Source organism: Bombina bombina, chromosome 9 (assembly GCF_027579735.1).
Source record: "Bombina bombina isolate aBomBom1 chromosome 9, aBomBom1.pri, whole genome shotgun sequence".
In the NCBI taxonomy this organism is placed as follows: domain Eukaryota; kingdom Metazoa; phylum Chordata; class Amphibia; order Anura; family Bombinatoridae; genus Bombina; species Bombina bombina.
The window spans coordinates 128,603,402-128,622,300 of NC_069507.1; the positions used below are offsets into that span (position 1 = coordinate 128,603,402).

At 39.9% G+C, this 18,899-nt stretch overlaps 1 protein-coding gene across 1 annotated transcript in view; it reads right to left on the reverse strand.

Moving 5' to 3' along the window:
• The window catches only part of NDUFS8 (NADH:ubiquinone oxidoreductase core subunit S8), a 33,984-nt gene that overhangs the window by 6,230 nt on the left and 8,855 nt on the right, over positions 1–18,899 (reverse strand). Inside the window, exons 2-4 of the mRNA XM_053692369.1 lie at positions 18,727–18,777; positions 6,802–6,864; positions 6,581–6,670 (exon numbers count right to left, since the gene is read on the reverse strand). Of these exons, the coding sequence (XP_053548344.1) occupies positions 6,581–6,670; positions 6,802–6,864; positions 18,727–18,769 (196 nt within the window). The 5' untranslated portion in view covers positions 18,770–18,777. The remainder of the gene's footprint in view (positions 1–6,580; positions 6,671–6,801; positions 6,865–18,726; positions 18,778–18,899) is intronic.

Below are 18,899 nucleotides of genomic sequence, written 5' to 3' on the forward strand. Positions count from 1 at the left end.
GAAAAGTCTGACGACTTAGAAAATCCGCCTCCCAGTGCTCTACACCTGGGATATGGATAGCTGAAAGGTGGCAAGAGTGAATCTCTGCCCAGCGAATTATTTTTGAAACTTCTAACATCTCTAGGGAACTTCTCGTTCCCCCTTGATGGTTGATGTAAGCTACAGTCGTGATGTTGTCCGACTGAAATCTGATGTACCTAAGAGTTGCTAACTGAGGCCAAGCCTGAAGAGCCTTGAATATCGCTCTTAGTTCCAGAATATTTAATGGAAGGAGAGACTCCTCCTGAGTCCACGATCCCTGAGCCTTCAGGGAGTTCCAGACTGCACCCCAACCTAGAAGTCTGGCATCTGTCGTAACAATTGTCCAATCTGGCCTGCGAAAGGTCATACCTTTGGACAGATGGACCCGAGATAGCCACCAGAGAAGAGAATCCCTGGTCTCTTGGTCCAGATACAGTTGAGGGGACAAATCTGTGTAATCCCCGTTCCACTGACTGAGCATGCATAGTTGCAGCGGTCTGAGATGTAAGCGTGCAAACGGCACTATGTCCATTGCCGCTACCATTAAGCCGATTACTTACATACACTGAACCACCGAAGGGCGCGGAATGGAATGAAGAACCCGGCAGGAATTTAGAAGCTTTGATAAGCTGGACTCCGTCAGGTGAATTTTCATTTCTACAGAATCTATCAGAGTCCCTAGAAAGGAAACTCTTGTGAGTGGGGATAGAGAACTCTTTTCCTCGTTCACTTTCCACCCATGCGACCTCAGAAATGCCAGTACTACGTCCGTATGAGACTTGGCAATTTGGAAGTTTGACGCCTGTATCAGGATGTCGTCTAAATAAGGGGCTACTGCTATGTCCCGCGGCCTTAGGACCGCCATAAGCGACCCTAGAACCTTTGTAAAGATTCTTGGGGCTGTAGCTAATCCCAAGGGAAGAGCTACAACTGGTAATGCCTGTCTTGAAAGGCAAACCTGAGAAACCGATGATGATCTTTGTGTATCGGAATGTGAAGATAAGCATCCTTTAGATCCACTGTAGTCATATATTGACCCTCCTGGATCAGTGGTAGGATGGCACGAATAGTTTCCATCTTGAACGACGGAACTCTGAGGAATTTGTTTAAGATCTTTAGATCCAAAATTGGTCTGAAGGTTCCCTCTTTTTTGGGAACCACAAACAGATTTGAGTAAAAACCCTGTCCCTGTTCCTCCTTTGGAACTGGATGGATCACTCCCATAACTAGGAGGTCTCATACACAGTGTAAGAATGCCTCTCTCTTTATCTGGTGTGCAGATAATTGTGAAAGGTGAAATCTCCCTTTTGGGGGGGAAGCTTTGAAGTCCAGAAGATATCCCTGGGATATAATTTCCAACGCCCAGGGATCCTGAACATCTCTTGCCCACGCTTAGGCGAAGAGTGAAAGTCTGCCCCCTACTAGATCCGTTCCCGGATAGGGGGCCGTTCCTTCATGCTGTCTTAAGAGGCAGCAGCAGGCTTTTTTACCTGCTTACCTTTTTTCCAGGTCAGGTTTGGTCTCCAGACCGTCTTGGATTGAGCAAAAGTTCCCTCTTGTTTATTATTAGAGGAAGTTGATGCCGCACCTGCCTTGAAGTTTTGAAAGGCACGAAAATTAGACTGTTTGGCCCTAGATTTGGACCTGTCCTGAGGAAGGGCATGACCTTTACCTCCAGTGATATCAGCAATAATCTCCTTCAACCAGGCCCGAATAGGGTCTGCCCCTTGAAGGGAATGTTAAGTAGCTTAGATTTTGAAGTCACGTCAGCTGACCATGATCTAAGCCATAGCGCTCTGCGCGCCTGTATAGCAAAACCAGAATTCTTAGCCGTTAGTTTAGTCAAATGAACAATGGCATCAGAATAAAAGAATTGGCTAGCTTAAGTGCTCTAAGTTTGCCAAGTATGTCATCCAATGGAGTCGCTACCTGTAAAGCCTCTTCCAGAGACTCAAACCAGTACGCCGCAGCAGCAGTGACAGGGGCAATGCATGCAAGGGGCTGTAGGATAAAACCTTGTTGAATAAATATTTTCTTAAGGTAACCTCTAATTTTTTAACCATTGGATCTAAAAAAAGCACAACTGTCCTCGACAGGGATAGTAGTACGCTTTACTAGAGTAGAAACTGCTCCCTCCACCTTAGGGACTGTCTGCCATAAGTCCCGTGTGGTGGCGTCTATTGGAAACATTTTTCTAAAAATAGGAGGGGAAGAGAACGGCACACCTGGTCTATCCCATTCCTTATTAATAATTTCTGTAAACCTTTTAGGTATTTGGAAAAACATCAGTACACACCGGCACTGCAAAGTATTTATCCAGTCTACACAATTTCTCTGGCACTGCAATGGTATCACAGTCATTCAGAGCAGCTAAAACCTCCCTAAGCAACACGCGGAGGTGTTCAATCTTAAATTAAAATGTAGAAATATTAGAATCAGGTATCTTTCCTGAGTCATTAACATCACCCACTGACTGAAGCTCTCTTTCCTCAGCTTCTGCATATTGTGAGGCAGTATCAGACATGGTTCTTAAAGCGTCAGTATGCTCTGCATTTTGTCTCACCCCAGAGCTATCTTGCTTACCTCTAAATTCAGGTAGTCTGGCTAATACCGATTTAACCACTCTCTCCTACAACGTCCTTGCTTGTTGAGAGTTGCAAGAGAATGACTGGGTATGACAGTTAGGGGAGGAGCTATATTACAGCTCTGCTGTGGGTGTCCTCTTGCAACTTCCTGTTGGGAATGAGAATATCCCACAAGTAATGGATGATCCGTGGACTGGATACACCTTACAAGAGAAATGTACTGCTTATTTGAAATTCAGAGTAAGTGTTATTGTAATGTCTTTTTTATTATATACTTGTTAATTATGTAATTCTACTGCATTGAGTGATCCTTTAAGGAAGCATGAAGTGTTAGAATACACACATTTTGTGTTATATACAATTATTTGCTTGTTTACATACATAGAATATAATAATTATAAAATGAGCAGATCCATCAAAGCATAGGGCACGCTTAAAAAATGTAGGCTGCAGTAAATATTTTTTACCATTGACTTGTAATACCAGGTATTGTGCTATTGTCATTGATAGGCTAGCGCCTCACTTGTTATTGAGGCCTTTATGTGCAATTCAATCTGAGCGTTATGTTGCTGAATATGCTTTTAGGGGAAAATTGTGTTTAAAAGGGAATCATTTTCCCCACACAAAGCCCCAATAAGATCCTACTCTCTTACTTCATATTCTAGTATTTGTAGTGAGGTAGGAGTTTATACTTTGGTATCCAAAAAACCCTTTGACATCCAGAGAATATGAAGAGGATTTCTTTGTAAGACTGGGCTGTGTGTCCAGAGGAGCTATAAAACCATGAATCATTGTAAAGGTACTAGTGTAACAAACGTATATTGATTTCTGGCATGTTATAAAAACGTCAATGCTTATGTAATGTAAACTGCTGATACAGCTATGTGTTTTTGTTAAATGTCTGTTAATTATAAAGTCATCTCATTTTCTAAGGGCCCGAAGATCTAAAGGTCTCTGGGCTGGAGAGATTATTAACCCCTTAAGGACTGACGACGTAGAGGGTACGTCCTACAAAAAAAGGTCCTTAACGACCAAGGACGTACCCTGTACGTCATCGGTGTTTTTAAGCGGTGGAAGCGAGCCTGGTCGCTTCCAGCCACTTTCATGTTATTGCAGTGATGCCTCGATATCGAGGCATCCGGCAATAACATTTCTTAGCTGTCCGATGCAGAGAGAGCCACTCTGTGGCCCTCTCTGCATCGGCCATCGATGGCCACGATTGTTGGTGGGTGGGTGGGAGGCGGGTGGGCGGCCATCGATGGGAGGTTAAAAGCTTGAGGGGGGAGGGATCGCATGCAGGACCGACGGGGGCGTGAGCATGCTACACTATGAAACAAATTAGTATTGCATACGGTGGGGACTGGGGAGGGTGGGAATTTTTAACTAAGGGATCTGGGAGGGGGTGGGGGGTTGGATATTGAAGGGGGCAGCTACACTACAGACATTTTTTACTTTATTTTAAAAAACAAACAAACCATATTTTATGGCAAACTTGCAGACAGCTGCCAGTACTCAAGATGGCTTACAATAAGGTAGAGGGGGAGGGGATCCTACACAAAAACAACTTTTATTTTAAGACGGCGGGGACAATAGTGGGGTGGGGGAGGGAAGAGAGCTGTTTTGGAGGGATCAGGGGGTGGGATGTGTCAGGTGGGAGGCTGATCTCTACACTAAAGCTAAAAATTAACCCTGCAAGCTCCCTAATTAACCCCTTCACTGCTGGGCATAATACACATGTGGTGTGCAGCAGCATTTAGCGGCCTTCTAATTACCAAAAAGCAACGCCAAAGCCATATAAAAGTCTACTATTTCTGAACAAAGGGGATCCCAGAGAAGCACTTACAACCATGTGTGCCATAATTGCACAAGCTCTTTGTAAATAATTTCAGTGAGAAACCTAAAGTTTGTGAAAACGTGAACTTTTTTTTTTTTAATTTGAGCACATTTGGCGGTGAAATGGTGGCATGAAATATACCAAGATGGGTCTAGATCAATACTTTGGATTGTCTTCTAAAAAAAATATATATACATATCAAGGAATAATCAGGGATTCCTGACAGATATCAGTGTTCCTATGTAACTATCACTAATTTTGAAAAAAAAGTGGTTTGAAAATAGCAGTGTGCTACTTGTATTTATTGCCCTATATCTTGCAAAAAAAAGCAAAGAACATGTAAACATTGGGTATTTCTAAACAGGATAAAATTTAGAATCTATTCAGCATGGGTGTTTTTTGGTGGTTGTAGATGTGTAACAGATTTTGGGGGTCAAAGTTAGAAAAAGTGTGTTTTTTTTCAATTTTTTCCTCATATTTTATAATTATTTTTTATAGTAAATTATAAGATATGATGAAAATAATGGTATCTTTAGAAAGTCCATTTAATGGCGAGAAAAACTGTATATAATATGTGTGGGTACAGTAAATGAGTAAGAGGAAAATTACAGCTAAACACAAACACAGCAGAAAATTTAAAAATAACCCTGGTCCCAAACAGTCAGAAAGTGCTGTGGTCCTTAAAGGGTTAAAGGATGCTTGCCATTACTTCCATTTCCCTGGTGGAATGATGTAAAGACACTTAAAACAGGGTGTCTCAGTAAGGGATGAATACTGCATTTTCGTATGGGGAGGAGATGCAGACATTACAAAAGTGCACAATAAAATTGTTATTTTAAAAATCTTACAAAAACGAATAATTCAACCATTTGCACAAAAATATGCAAGAAAAAAAAAAATTGTATTGCTAAGATGAATCAAAAATTGTAACAAAATTCTTTACAGAAAATCGTATTTTATCAAAAACTTAAAAATATGTATGCAAATTACACAGGATTAATATCAAATACCAAGCGTAAATTGTAGTATATGAAATTGTCTCTCTAAACCCAGCCTGTAAAGATTTTAGCACTACAGATCTCAAAGTTTTTTCTCACAATCTTTTTTCTCAAAAGCTTTTCTCAAAAATACTTATAACCCGAATAGAAAAAGACATGCATACGAAAATATAGGCGATTGTAAGATGCTATACGCAGAAAGCTGCGTAATGTGATTTATATTGGCTGCAGAATTTCATTTTTAAAGTGCACACCCTGCTCACTGCTAACTTCACTCTACAGAAAGAAGCGTCGCTTTTTAGCAAGCTCAGTTATTTTATATAGGAGACATCTCACCACTCGCAGGGACTGCCCCTTTTTTACGATAATTTCACCAGGGCAGCCCATACAAGGGTTGTGTAAAAAAACACATCTGAACTTGCAAGGTTTCGATCATCGGCCCTAAGTCTCTTAAAATTTACCCTGCAACTCTTGCAGCCAGGTTCAGATTTTGTCCAAATACAAATTCACAGACCAGAAGGAAATTGGCTCTGCAGCACATGTTTACGGAATATTATACACATTTTTAAAGGAACATGAAACCCAACATTTTTTCGCTTTCGTGTTTGAGATAGACAATATATGATATGAAACAGCTTTCCAATTTACTTCTAGTATCTAATTTGTCTTGCTCTCTTGGTATCCTTTGTTGAAAAGGATACCTAGGTAGGCTAGGGAACTGCTGATAGGTGGTTGCACATATATGCCTTATGTGATTGGCTAACCCAATTGCATTCAGCTAGTTCCCAGTAGTGCATTGCTGCTTCTTTAACAAATAATAATACCAAGATAAATTAAGAAAATTAGATAATAGAAGTAAATTGGAAAGTTATTTAAAATTGGATTCTCTAACGGAATCATTAAAGAACATTTTTGGGTTTTATGTTCTTTTAAGTGTATACATCTCTTAAATAAGCACTCTGCACTACTGCCACTGATTAGAGGAGTATAAAATGCCCTTCTGTGGCTACCTACAATAGGGGGAAGTGTGTAAATAAAGTAAATGTGTGGCACTGAGGAACAAGGAAAAATAAGAGTATGAATGAAATTAAAGAATGCCAGATACACATGGAGATTATTCTTCAACCATTTTCATTTCCAACCTCTGAACAACTCTGTCCACAGAAGGGTCTGAGCAGCCCGATCAGTCACAGATTTCATATCTGTTGCCTCCTCCCGAGCATTGACATATTCTGTAAGGACAGAAGGTGAGAACAAATTATAAGTGGCCCCTCAGCCACAATACAGAGTTTTATAAGCATTTAACCAGTATCTATAAAGACAATATTAGGATCCCTGAAAAAAAAAAATCACTATTACTCACTAAATGAATGGAGTTGAGGGCCAAGACTGAGTTGCCGTGTTAACATCTGAGAGCACGAGGGACCTGGTGAAAAGGAGAGAAAGACAGAAATTAAGTTCTGTAGACTTTGGAAGAATATTTCAATAGGAGCAATATCAGTAGGACAACTAACCAGAACCTTTAAGCAATTAAAGTGATATTAAACTTAAAAGGGACACTGAACCCAAATTTTTTCTTTTGTGATTCAGATAGAGCATGAAATTTTAAGCAACTTTCTAATTTACTCCTATTAACAAATTTTCTTTATTCTCTTGGTATCTTTATTTGAAATGCAAGAATGTAAGTTTAGATGCCGGCCCAGTTTTGGTTAACAACCTGGGTTGCCCTTGCTGATTGGTGGATAAATTCATCCACCAATAAAAAAGTGCTGTCCAGAAATCTGAACCAAGAAAAAAAGCTTAGATGCCTTTTTCAAATAAAGATAGCAAGAGAACAAAGAAAAATTGATAATAGGAGTAAATTAGAAAGTTGCTTAAAATTGCATGCTCTAGCTGAATCACGAAAGAAAAAAATTTGGGTTCAGTGTCCCTTTAAGCTCTAATATCAACATTTTTTGTAATAAAAAGTAAATGATGGGCACTTTCATTGATCAAATTGATTGTAGAAGCTAAAATATATCAATAATGACTGACATTTTCGTACACATTCCGCTGTTCCTCTGCCCGCAACACAGTCTTTTTCTGTATAAAATGACAAATCACGCTGTAGCCAATCGTAACATGCCCCCTTTAGCATCTAGCAAGTTTATAATGCCCCTGGTTTTGATGCCAAAGGGGGCACTTTACAATTGGCTACAGCGTGATTTTTCATTTTACACCGAAAAAGACTATGCGTTGCGGGCGGAGGAACAGCAGAATGTATAAGAAAATTAAAGGGTGATTATTTATACAATCATTTTGATCAATGAAAGTGCCCATCATTTACTTTTTTTTTTTTTTTACAAATATTGTTTGAGAGCAGAGCTTAAGTTTACTATCACTCTGGGACATAAAATGGAAAATGATTATGGGCTGATGCTAAATCGATGCAATAAACATAGAGCACTGAAGAAAAAAAATACATCAAAAGAAACATTTTTGTGCTACGGGTATATGAGAACAGTTTGGTTGTTTTTGAAGGGAAATTAAAACATTTGTGCATATTTGTTTCTCAGATAATATTGTGACAGAGGATTAAACTACAAGATCCCATAGGACTTGAAATATTAGACTCTCTCAAAGGTTGGTATAAATAGCAACATAGCATATGAGGTTGAAAGAAGACCGAAGTCTATCAAGTTCAACCTATAAAGATCCTGCTTGATTTACAATAAAAAGCTCCATCTTAGAATAATCCCATTAAAAAGGTGGCCCATTTAACTCAAGCAATCATATCCCTGAATTCTGTTTCTAGCCAGAAATGTATCCAAATAAGAAAAGAAAGAGACACACTCAGCTGAGGCAAAACAAAAGCTAGAATAACTTCCTTTTTAGTACCACTAAGGGTGCACACTCTTAGCACACTATGCCTTTTCACAGAGAAAAAATATCCTGTAGCATATCAGTCTGACCCTGCCCAACGACATTCCAGCACCAAAATGCCAGGCAATTATTCTCTGAACAAGAGAAACAACAACCCCAGACGATCGTTTTGGCCTTCTGTGGGCCTCATCAGTGAGGTGCAGTTGTATCTCTCAAAGGGAATGTGTGCAAGGAGTCCACGTCTGGTTTCCCCCATTACTCTTAGGGAGTCCCAAGAGCAATTTGCATAAATAAGAAGAGAGAGACACGCACTCAGCTGAGGCAAAACAAAAGCTAGAATAACTTCCATGCCTGTTCATTTTCAGTACCACTAAGGGTGCATACTCTTAGCACACTAGGGCCTAGATTTGGAGTTTTGCGTTAGAAGGGGTGCGTTAGCTACGCATGATTTTTTCTGGCCGCACCTTTTAAATACCGCTGGTATTTAGAGTTCACAGAATGGCTGCGTTAGGCTCCAAAAAAGGAGCGTAGAGCATAATTTACCGCCACTTCAACTCTCGATACCAGCGGTGCTTACGGACGCGGCCAGCTTCAAAAACGTGCTCGTGCACGATTCCCCCATAGGAAACAATGGGGCAGTTTGAGCTGAAAAAAAAACCTAACACCTGCAAAAAAGCAGCGTTCAGCTCCTAACGCGGCCCCATTGTTTCCTATGGGGAAACACTTCCTAAGTCTGCACCTAACACCCCAACATGTACCCCGAGTCTAAACACCCCATAACCTTACACTTATTAACCCCTAATCTGCCGCCGCCGCCATCGCTGACCCCTGCATATTATTATTAACCCCTAATCTGCCGCTCCGTACACTGCCGCAACCTACATTATACCTATGTACCCCTAATCTGCTGCCCCTAACACTGCCGACCCCTATATTATATTTATTAACCCCTAATCTGCCCCCCACAACGTCGCCGCCAGCTACCTACAATAATTAACCCCTAATCCGCCTCACTCCCGCCTCAATAACCCTATAAGAAATAGTATTAACCCCTAATCTGCCCTCCCTAACATCGCCGACACTTAACTTCAATTATTAACCCCTAATCTGCCGACCGGAGCTCACCGCTACTATAATAAATGTATTTACAACAATTTTAAACTAATTACACCTACTCTAAGCCCCCTAATAAAATAAAGACCCCCAAAATAAAAAAATTCCCTACCCTATTCTAAATTAAAGAAGTTCAAAGCTCTTTTACCTTACCAGCCCTGAAAAGGGACATTTGCGGGGCATGCCCCAAAAAATTCAGCTCTTTTGCCTGTAAAAAAACATATACAATACCCCCCCCCCCCCAACATTACAACCCACCACCCACATACCCCTAATCTAACCCAAACCCCCCTTAAATAAACCTAACACTAAGCCCCTGAAGATCTTCCTACCTTATCTTCACCACGCCGGGTTCACCGATCGATCCAGAAGAGCTCCTCCGTTGTCTTGATCCAAGCCCAAGCGGGGGGCTGAAGATGTCCATGATCTGACTGAAGTCTTCATCCAAGCGGGAGCTGAAGAGGTCCATGATCCGGCTGAAGTCTTCTATCAAGCGGCATCTTCAATCTTCTTTCTTCCGGATCCATGTTCATCCCGCCGACGCGGAACATCCATCTTCACCGACGACTTCCCGACGAATGACTGTTCCTTTAAGGGACGTCATCCAAGATGGCGTTCCTCGAATTCCGATTGGCTGATAGGATTCTATCAGCCAATCAGAATTAAGGTAGGAAAATTCTGATTGGCTGATGGAATCAGCCAATCAGAATCAAGTTCAATCCGATTGGCTGATTGGATCAGCCAATCAGATTGAGCTCGCATTCTATTGGCTGATCGGAACAGCCAATAGAATGCGAGCTCAATCTGATTGGCTGATCCGATCAGCCAATCGGATTGAACTTGATTCTGATTGGCTGATTCCATCAGCCAATCAGAATTTTCCTACCTTAATTCCGATTGGCTGATAGAATCCTATCAGCCAATTGGAATTCGAGGGACGCCATCTTGGATGACGTCCCTTAAAGGAACCGTCATTCGTCGGGAAGTCGTCGGTGAAGATGGATGTTCCGCGTCGGCGGGATGAACATGGATCCGGAAGAAAGAAGATTGAAGATGCCGCTTGATAGAAGACTTCAGCCGGATCATGGACCTCTTCAGCCCCCCGCTTGGGCTTGGATCAAGACATCGGAGGAGCTCTTCTGGATCGATCGGTGAACCCGGCGTGGTGAAGATAATGTAGGAAGATCTTCAGGGGCTTAGTGTTAGGTTTATTTAAGGGGGGTTTGGGTTAGATTAGGGGTATGTGGGTGGTATTGTATGTTTTTTTTTACAGGCAAAAGAGCTGAATTTTTTGGGGCATGCCCCGCAAATGGCCCTTTTCAGGGCTGGTAAGGTAAAAGAGCTTTGAACTTCTTTAATTTAGAATAGTGTAGGGCATTTTTTTATTTTGGGGGTCTTTGTTATTTTATTAGGGGGCTTAGAGTAGGTGTAATTAGTTTAAAATTGTTGTAATATTTTTCTAATGTTTGTAAATATTTTTTTAATTTTTTGTAACTTAGTTCTTTTTTATTTTTTGTACTTTAGTTTGTTTATTTAATTGTAGTTATTTGTAGGTATTGTATTTAATTTATTTATTGATAGTGTAGTGTTAGGTTTAATTGTAACTTAGGTTAGGATTTATTTTACAGGTAATTTGGAATTATTTTAACTAGGTAACTATTAAATAGTTCTTAACTATTTAATAGCTATTGTACCTGGTTAAAATAAATACAAAGTTGCCTGTAAAATAAATATTAATCCTAAAATAGCTACAATATAATTATTCGTTATATTGTAGCTATATTAGGGTTTATTTTAAAAGGAAGTATTTAGATTTAAATAGGATTAATTTATTTAATAAGAGTTAATTTATTTCGTTAGAATAAAATTATATTTAACTTAGGGGGGTGTTAGGGTTAGAATTAGCTTTAGGGGTTAATACATTTATTATAGTAGCGGTGAGCTCCGGTCGGCAGATTAGGGGTTAATAATTGAAGTTAGGTGTCGGCGATGTTAGGGAGGGCAGATTAGGGGTTAATAATATTTCTTATAGGGTTATTGAGGCGGGAGTGAGGCGGATTAGGGGTTAATAACTTTATTATAGTAGCGGTGAGATGCGGTCGGCAGATTAGGGGTTAATTATTGTAGGTAGCTGGCGGCGACGTTGTGGGGGGCAGATTATGGGTTAATAAATATAATATAGGGGTCGGCGATGTTAGGGGCAGCAGATTAGGGGTACATAGTGATAACGTAGCTGGCGGCGGTGTACGGAGCGGCAGATTAGGGGTTAAAAATTTTTAATAGAGTGGCGGCGATGTGGGGGGACCTCGGTTTAGGGGTACATAGGTAGTTTATGGGTGTTAGTGTACTTTAGAGCACAGTAGTTAAGAGCTTTATGAACCGGCGTTAGCCCAGAAAGCTCTTAACTCCTGACTTTTTTCTGCGGCTGGAGTTTTGTCGTTAGATTTCTAACGCTCACTTCAGCCACGACTCTAAATACCAGCGTTAGAAAGATCCCATTGAAAAGATAGGATACGCAAATGGCGTAGGGGGATCTGCGGTATGGAAAAGTCGCGGCTGGAAAGTGAGCGTTAGACCCTTTCCTGACTGACTCCAAATACCAGCGGGCAGTAAAAACCAGCGTTAGGAGCCTCTAACGCTGGTTTTGACAGCTACCGCCCAACTCTAAATCTAGGCGTAGGTCTTTTCACAGAGAAAAAAATATCCTGTAGCATATCAGTCTGACTGATAGGGTCAGACTGATATGCTACAGGATATTTTTTCTCTGTGAAAAGGCTTACGCCTAGATTTAGAGTTTTGTCGGTAACGACCCGCGTAGCTAACGCTGGCTTTTTTCTGGCCGCACCTTTTAAATAACTCTGGTATTGAGAGTTCACAGAATGGCTGTGTTAGGCTCCAAAAAGGGAGCGTAGAGGCATATTTAACGCCACTGCAACTCTCGATACCAGAGTTGCTTACGGACGCGGCCAGCTTCAAAAACGTGCTCGTGCACGATTCCCCCATAGAAAACAAATGGGGCTGTTTGAGCTGAAAAAAAACCTAACACCTGCAAAAAAGCCGCGTTCAGCTCCTAACGCAGCCCCATTGTTTGCTATGGGGAAACACTTCCTACGTCTGCACCTAACACTCTAACATGTACCCCGAGTCTAAACACCCCTAACCTTACACTTATTAACCCCTATTCTGCCGCCCCCGCTATCGCTGACCCCTGCATATTATTATTAACCCCTAATCTGCCGCTCCGTAAACCGCCGCTACTTACATTATCCCTATGTACCCCTAATCTGCTGCCCCTAACACCGCCGACCCCTATATTATATTTATTAACCCCTAATCTGCTCCCCACAACGTCGCCTCCACTTATTAACCCCTAATCTGCCGAGCGGACCGCACCGCTATTATAATAAAGTTATTAACCCCTAATCCGCCTCACTAACCCTATAATAAATAGTATTAACCCCTAATCTGCCCTCCCTAACATCGCCGACACCTAACTTCAAACATTAACCCCTAATCTGCCGACTGGAGCTCACCGCTATTCTAATAAATGTATTAACCCCTAAAGCCAAGTCTAACCCTAACACTAACACCCCCCTAAATTAAATATAATTTTAATCTAACGAAATTAATTAACTCTTATTAAATAAATTATTCCTATTTAAAGCTAAATACTTACCTGTAAAATAAATCCTAATATAGCTACAATATAAATTATATTTATATTATAGCTATTTTAGGATTTATATTTATTTTACAGGTAACTTTGTATTTATTTTAACCAGGTACAATAGCTATTAAATAGTTAAGAACTATTTAATAGCTAAAATAGTTAAAATAATTACAAAATTACCTGTACAATAAATCCTAACCTAAGTTACAATTAAACCTAACACTACACTATCAATAAATAAATTAAATAAACTACCTACAATTATCTACAATTAAACCTAACACTACACTATCAATACATTAATTAAATACAATACCTACAAATAACTACAATGAAATAAACTAACTAAAGTACAAAAAATAAAAAAGAACTAAGTTACAAAAAATAAAAAAATATTTACAAACATCAGAAAAATATTACAACAATTTTAAACTAATTACACCTACTCTAAGCCCCCTAATAAAATAAAGCCCCCCAAAATAAAAAAATGCCCTACCCTATTCTAAATTACTAAAGTTCAAAGCTCTTTTACCTTACCAGCCCTGAACAGGGCCCTTTGCGGGGCATGCCCCAAAGAATTCAGCTCTTTTGCCTGTAAAAAAAACACATACAATACCCCCCCCCAACATTACAACCCACCACCCACATACCCCTAATCTAACCCAAACCCCCCTTAAATAAACCTAACACTAAGCCCCTGAAGATCTCCCTACCTTATCTTCACCATACCAGGTTCACCGATCGATCCAGAAGAGCTCCTCCGATGTCTTGATCCAAGCCCAAGCGGGGGGCTGAAGATGTCCATGATCCGGCTGAAGTCTTCATCCAAGCGGGAGCTGAAGAGGTCCATGATCCGGCTGAAGTCTTCTATCAACGGCATCTTCAATCTTCTTTCTTCCGGATCCATCTTGCAGACCTCCGACGCAGAACATCCTGCTGGCCAGACGGACTACCGACGAATGAAGGCTCCTTTAAGGGACGTCATCCAAGATGGCGTCCCTCGAATTCCGATTGGCTGATAGAATCCTATCAGCCAATCGGAATTAAGGTAGGAATATTCTGATTGGCTGATGGAATCAGCCAATCAGAATCAAGTTCAATCCGATTGGCTGATCCGATCAGCCAATCAGATTGAGCTCGCATTCTATTGGCTGTTCCGATCAGCCAATAGAATGCGAGCTCAATCTGATTGGCTGATCGGATCAGCCAATCGGATTGAACTTGATTCTGATTGGCTGATTCCATCAGCCAATCAGAATATTCCTACCTTAATTCCGATTGGCTGATAGGATTCTATCAGCCAATCGGAATTCGAGGGACGCCATCTTGGATGACGTCCCTTAAAGGAACCGTCATTCGTCGGGAAGTCGTCGGAAGAAGAGGACGGATCCGCGCTGGAGGTCTTCAAGATGGAGCCGTTTGTCATCGGATGAAGATAGAAGATGCCGCTTGGATCAAGATGGTTGCCGGTCCGGATCGCCTCTTCTTCCCGGATAGGATGAAGACTTTGGAGCCTCTTCTGGACCTCTTCAGCCGCCGGATGATGGATCGCCAGCCCCCGCTTGGGTTGGATGAAGATTTAGGAGCCAGGACCGATCGGTGATACCCGGTGAGGTGAAGATAAAGTAGGAAGATCTTCAGGGGCTTAGTGTTAGGTTTATTTAAGGGGGGGTTTGGGTTAGATTAGGGGTATGTGGGTGGTGGGTTGTAATGTTGGGGGGGGGGTATTGTATGTGTTTTTTTACAGGCAAAAGAGCTGAATTTCTTGGGGCATGCCCCGCAAAGGGCCCTGTTCAGGGCTGGTAAGGTAAAAGAGCTTTGAACTTTTGTAATTTAGAATAGGGTAGGGCATTTTTTTTTATTTTGGGGGTCTTTGTTATTTTATTAGGGGGCTTAGAGTAGGTGTAATTAGTTTAAAATTGTTGTAATTTTTTTTTCTAATGTTTGTAAATATTTTTTTATTTTTTGTAACTTAGTTCTTTTTTATTTTTTGTACTTTAGTTAGTTTATTTCATTGTAATTATTTGTAGGTATTGTATTTAATTAATTTATTGATAGTGTAGTGTTAGGTTTAATTGTAGATAATTGTAGGTATTTTATTTAATTAATTTAATGATAGTGTAGTGTTAGGTTTAATTGTAACTTAGGTTAGGATTTATTTTACAGGTAATTTTGTAATTATTTTAACTAGGTAACTATTAAATAGTTCTTAACTATTTAATAGCTATTGTACCTGGTTAAAATAATTACAAAGTTGCCTGTAAAATAAATATTAATCCTAAAATAGCTACAATGTAATTATTCGTTATATTGTTGCTATATTAGGGTTTATTTTACAGGTAAGTATTTAGCTTTAAATAGGAATAAGTTATTTAATAAGAGTTAATTTATTTCGTTAGAATAAAATTATATTTAACTTAAGGGGGTGTTAGGGTTAGGGTTAGAATTAGCTTTAGGGGTTAATAAATTTAATAGAGTAGCGGTGAGGTCCGGTCGGCAGATTAGGGGTTAATAATTGAAGTTAGGTGTCGGCGATGTTAGGGAGGGCAGATTAGGGGTTAATACTATGTATTATAGGGTTAGTGAGGCGGGAGTGAGGTGGATTAAGGGTTAATAATTTTATTATAGTAGCAGTGAGATCCGCTCGGCAGATTAGGGGTTAATAAGTGTAGGCAGGTGGAGGCGACGTTGAGGGGGGCAGATTAGGGGTTAATAAATATAATATAGGGGTCGGCGGTGTTAGGGGCAGCAGATTAGGGGTACATAGCTATAATGTAGGTGGCGGCGCTTTGCGGTCGGCAGATTAGGGGTTAATTATTGTAGGTAGGTGGCGGCAACGTTGTGGGGGGCAGATTAGGGGTTAATAAATATAATATAGGGGTCGGCGGTGTTAGGGGCAGCAGATTTGGGGGGACCTCAGTTTAGGGGTACATAGGTAGTTTATGGGTGTTAGTGTACTTTAGAGCACAGTAGTTAAGAGCTTTATAAACCGGCGTTAGCCCAGAAAGCTCTTAACTACTGACTTTTTTCTGCGGCTGGAGTTTTGTCGTTAGATTTCTAACGCTCACTTCAGCCACAACTCTAAATACCGGAGTTAGAAAGATCCCATTGAAAAGATAGGATACGCAATTGACGTAAGGGGATCTGCGGTATGGAAAAGTCGCGGCTGAAAAGTGAGCGTTAGACCCTTTCCTGACTGACTCCAAATACCGGCGGTAGCCTAAAACCAGCGTTAGGAGCCTCTAACGCTGGTTTTCACGGCTACCGCCCAACTCTAAATCTAGGCCATAGTGTGCTAAAAGAGTGTGCACCCTGAGTTGCAATGGAAAGGAACAGGCATGGAAGTTGTTCTATCTCAGGAGTGCGGCTCTCTCTCTTCTGATAGAAATGTATCTAAACCATTTTTAAATGTATCTACGGTATTGGCATTTACTACCGCCTCAGGCAATAAGTTCCACAATTGAATTGCTCTTACAGTGAAAAAAGCACATTTTTAATCTCCTTTCCTCCAGCCTTAAAGGGATATGAAACCCAAAAATGTTCTTATGTGATTCAGACAGAGCATACCATTTTTAAAAAGTTTCCAATTTACTTCTATAATCAAATTTGCTTAGTTCCCATGATATTCTGTGTTGAAGAGATACCTAGGTAGGCATCTGGAGCACTACATGACAGGAAAAAGTGCTCCAGAAATGGGCCGGCTCCAAAGCATTTGTCCCTACTTTTCAACAAAAGATACCAAGCAAATGAAGAAAAATGAATAGAAGTAATTAAGAAAGTGGTAAAAATTCACAAGCTGTGACCTTCTGCCAATTCTGTATATGGGCCTTAAATATATTTATATAAAGTAATCAAATGACCTCTCAATGCAAAAACCCAATTTGGCTAACCTCTCCTCATAGTTTAAATGATTTATTCCCCTAATTAGCTTTGTGGCCCTTCTCTAAACTTTTTCTAACTTTAAAAAAATAAATAAAAAAAAATTGCAGATTGGTCCCCAAAACTGCACTCCATACCCAAGGGGAGGTCTTGCCAGGGATTTATAAAGTGACAGAATTATGCTTTCCTCCATTGCATCAATGGCTCTTTTAATACATGCTAGTATCTTATTAGCCTTAGAAGCCGCTGATTTGTATTGTGCTCCCATTTTAGCTCATCTATAAGTGCAGTCAAATCCCTTTCCTCCTCTGTTTTGCAAAGTCTATGCCATTTAAATAATAGGTTGCCTGCTTATTTTTTACTTCCAAAATGTAGAACATTACATTTTCCAGTTTTAAATCTAATTTTCCATTTACCAGCCCATTATTCCATTTTATTGGTAAATCCCTTAGCAAAGCAATATCATCCTTTTATATCAAGTCTCATGGGTGTTTTAAATTACTGAGGTTTTTGTCATGTTGGTCTCCATACTAGCTACGTGTACCTGAGCCTCGTGGTGGAACCTGGAAATCCCAGAGAGATAAGAATTGCCCTTCATAGAAAATAATGAAGCTCTCTGGGATACAAAATTTTACATAGAAGAGTAAAGGTAACTGGAGAACCCCTGGGGTTGATATAAAGGCTCCATTTGCCTCAATTCCAAATTAAACTGAAATGTTTTCACTACAATTTAACTTGCTTTTGTCTATATTTTAGTATATATTACTTTTCTGTTAGTTAAAATAAGTGTATTGTGAATTTTGAGCAAACTTCACCTGCGTACAGCTGGCAAGACAAATCAGTAATACCAGCTTGTTTAAAAAGCTTACAAAATTTCACAAGACTTGTAAAAGAGAGCTTCAGACAGCCCAGGAAACTATCCTGTCCCTCTCACTTTCAGTGTAAACTTACAATGGAGAAAATACAAAGTGCAATGTCATTTGTAAAAGATACACAGAAATGTTCAAAGTATGATCCTAAATTATGTGTAAAATCACTGCTAGATCAAAATTTAAATGTATTAAAATATAAATGAGAAAGTGCAAAGCTTAAATGCAATAATACTGAAAGGACCCAATCTGAAATGTATAGTAATCTAAAATACAATGCACAAAGAGTAAGTGTAACAAAACTCTCATATAATGCAGTGCTACATTGTACTGGACTTGCTCTGCTTCACATACATAAATGAGAGCGGTATCGCAGTGCTGGATAGTTCCACCCTTTTTTTTGGAAAATTCAGTGAGTTCAGCCACTGTGAAGTCTGAACTACAATTACTCTGGAGAATCTTTGAATATCAGGGCTTCAGTCTTATAATGTGATTTCTATAGTAAATGTATGTTTTGAGTATTTTTTGACCTTCCAACTGTTTTTTGAATACAGGTGTGTGAAACAGATTCAGTATTCAATATAGCTATCCTTAAAAGGGCAATTAAGTTTTTCTCCCCCCCCCCCCGCCATTATGTTGCTGCACCTAAAAGAGGGAATTTCAAAATGTATTACATTTTTATTTTGTTTTTAGAAACACGTGTTCCTGTTCTGATTTTTTTTGCTTCTAGGGTGGATTTTTCTTATCGCCCAAAAAGCTCTTATTCCACAAATAAGTTGTGCACAAAACAAACATCTAAACCGGTTAGTTTCAGTATACATTTCAACACATTTAACGCTAACATGCCGAACTATGCATTTTATGACCCTTCAAGAAAGTCAGCGAACATACATACCAGTTCGACTTGCAGCATTATAGATCAGACGTGCACCCAACATTTTCAAACCTGTTTAAGAAATCACAAAGAAAAGTGAAATTCATGTAGAAGCTAAAATGGAAATAAAAAAACATAATTACACAGGACAGTCTATTGTTAAACCCTATTTTACTTGATTGGTGAAATCAATT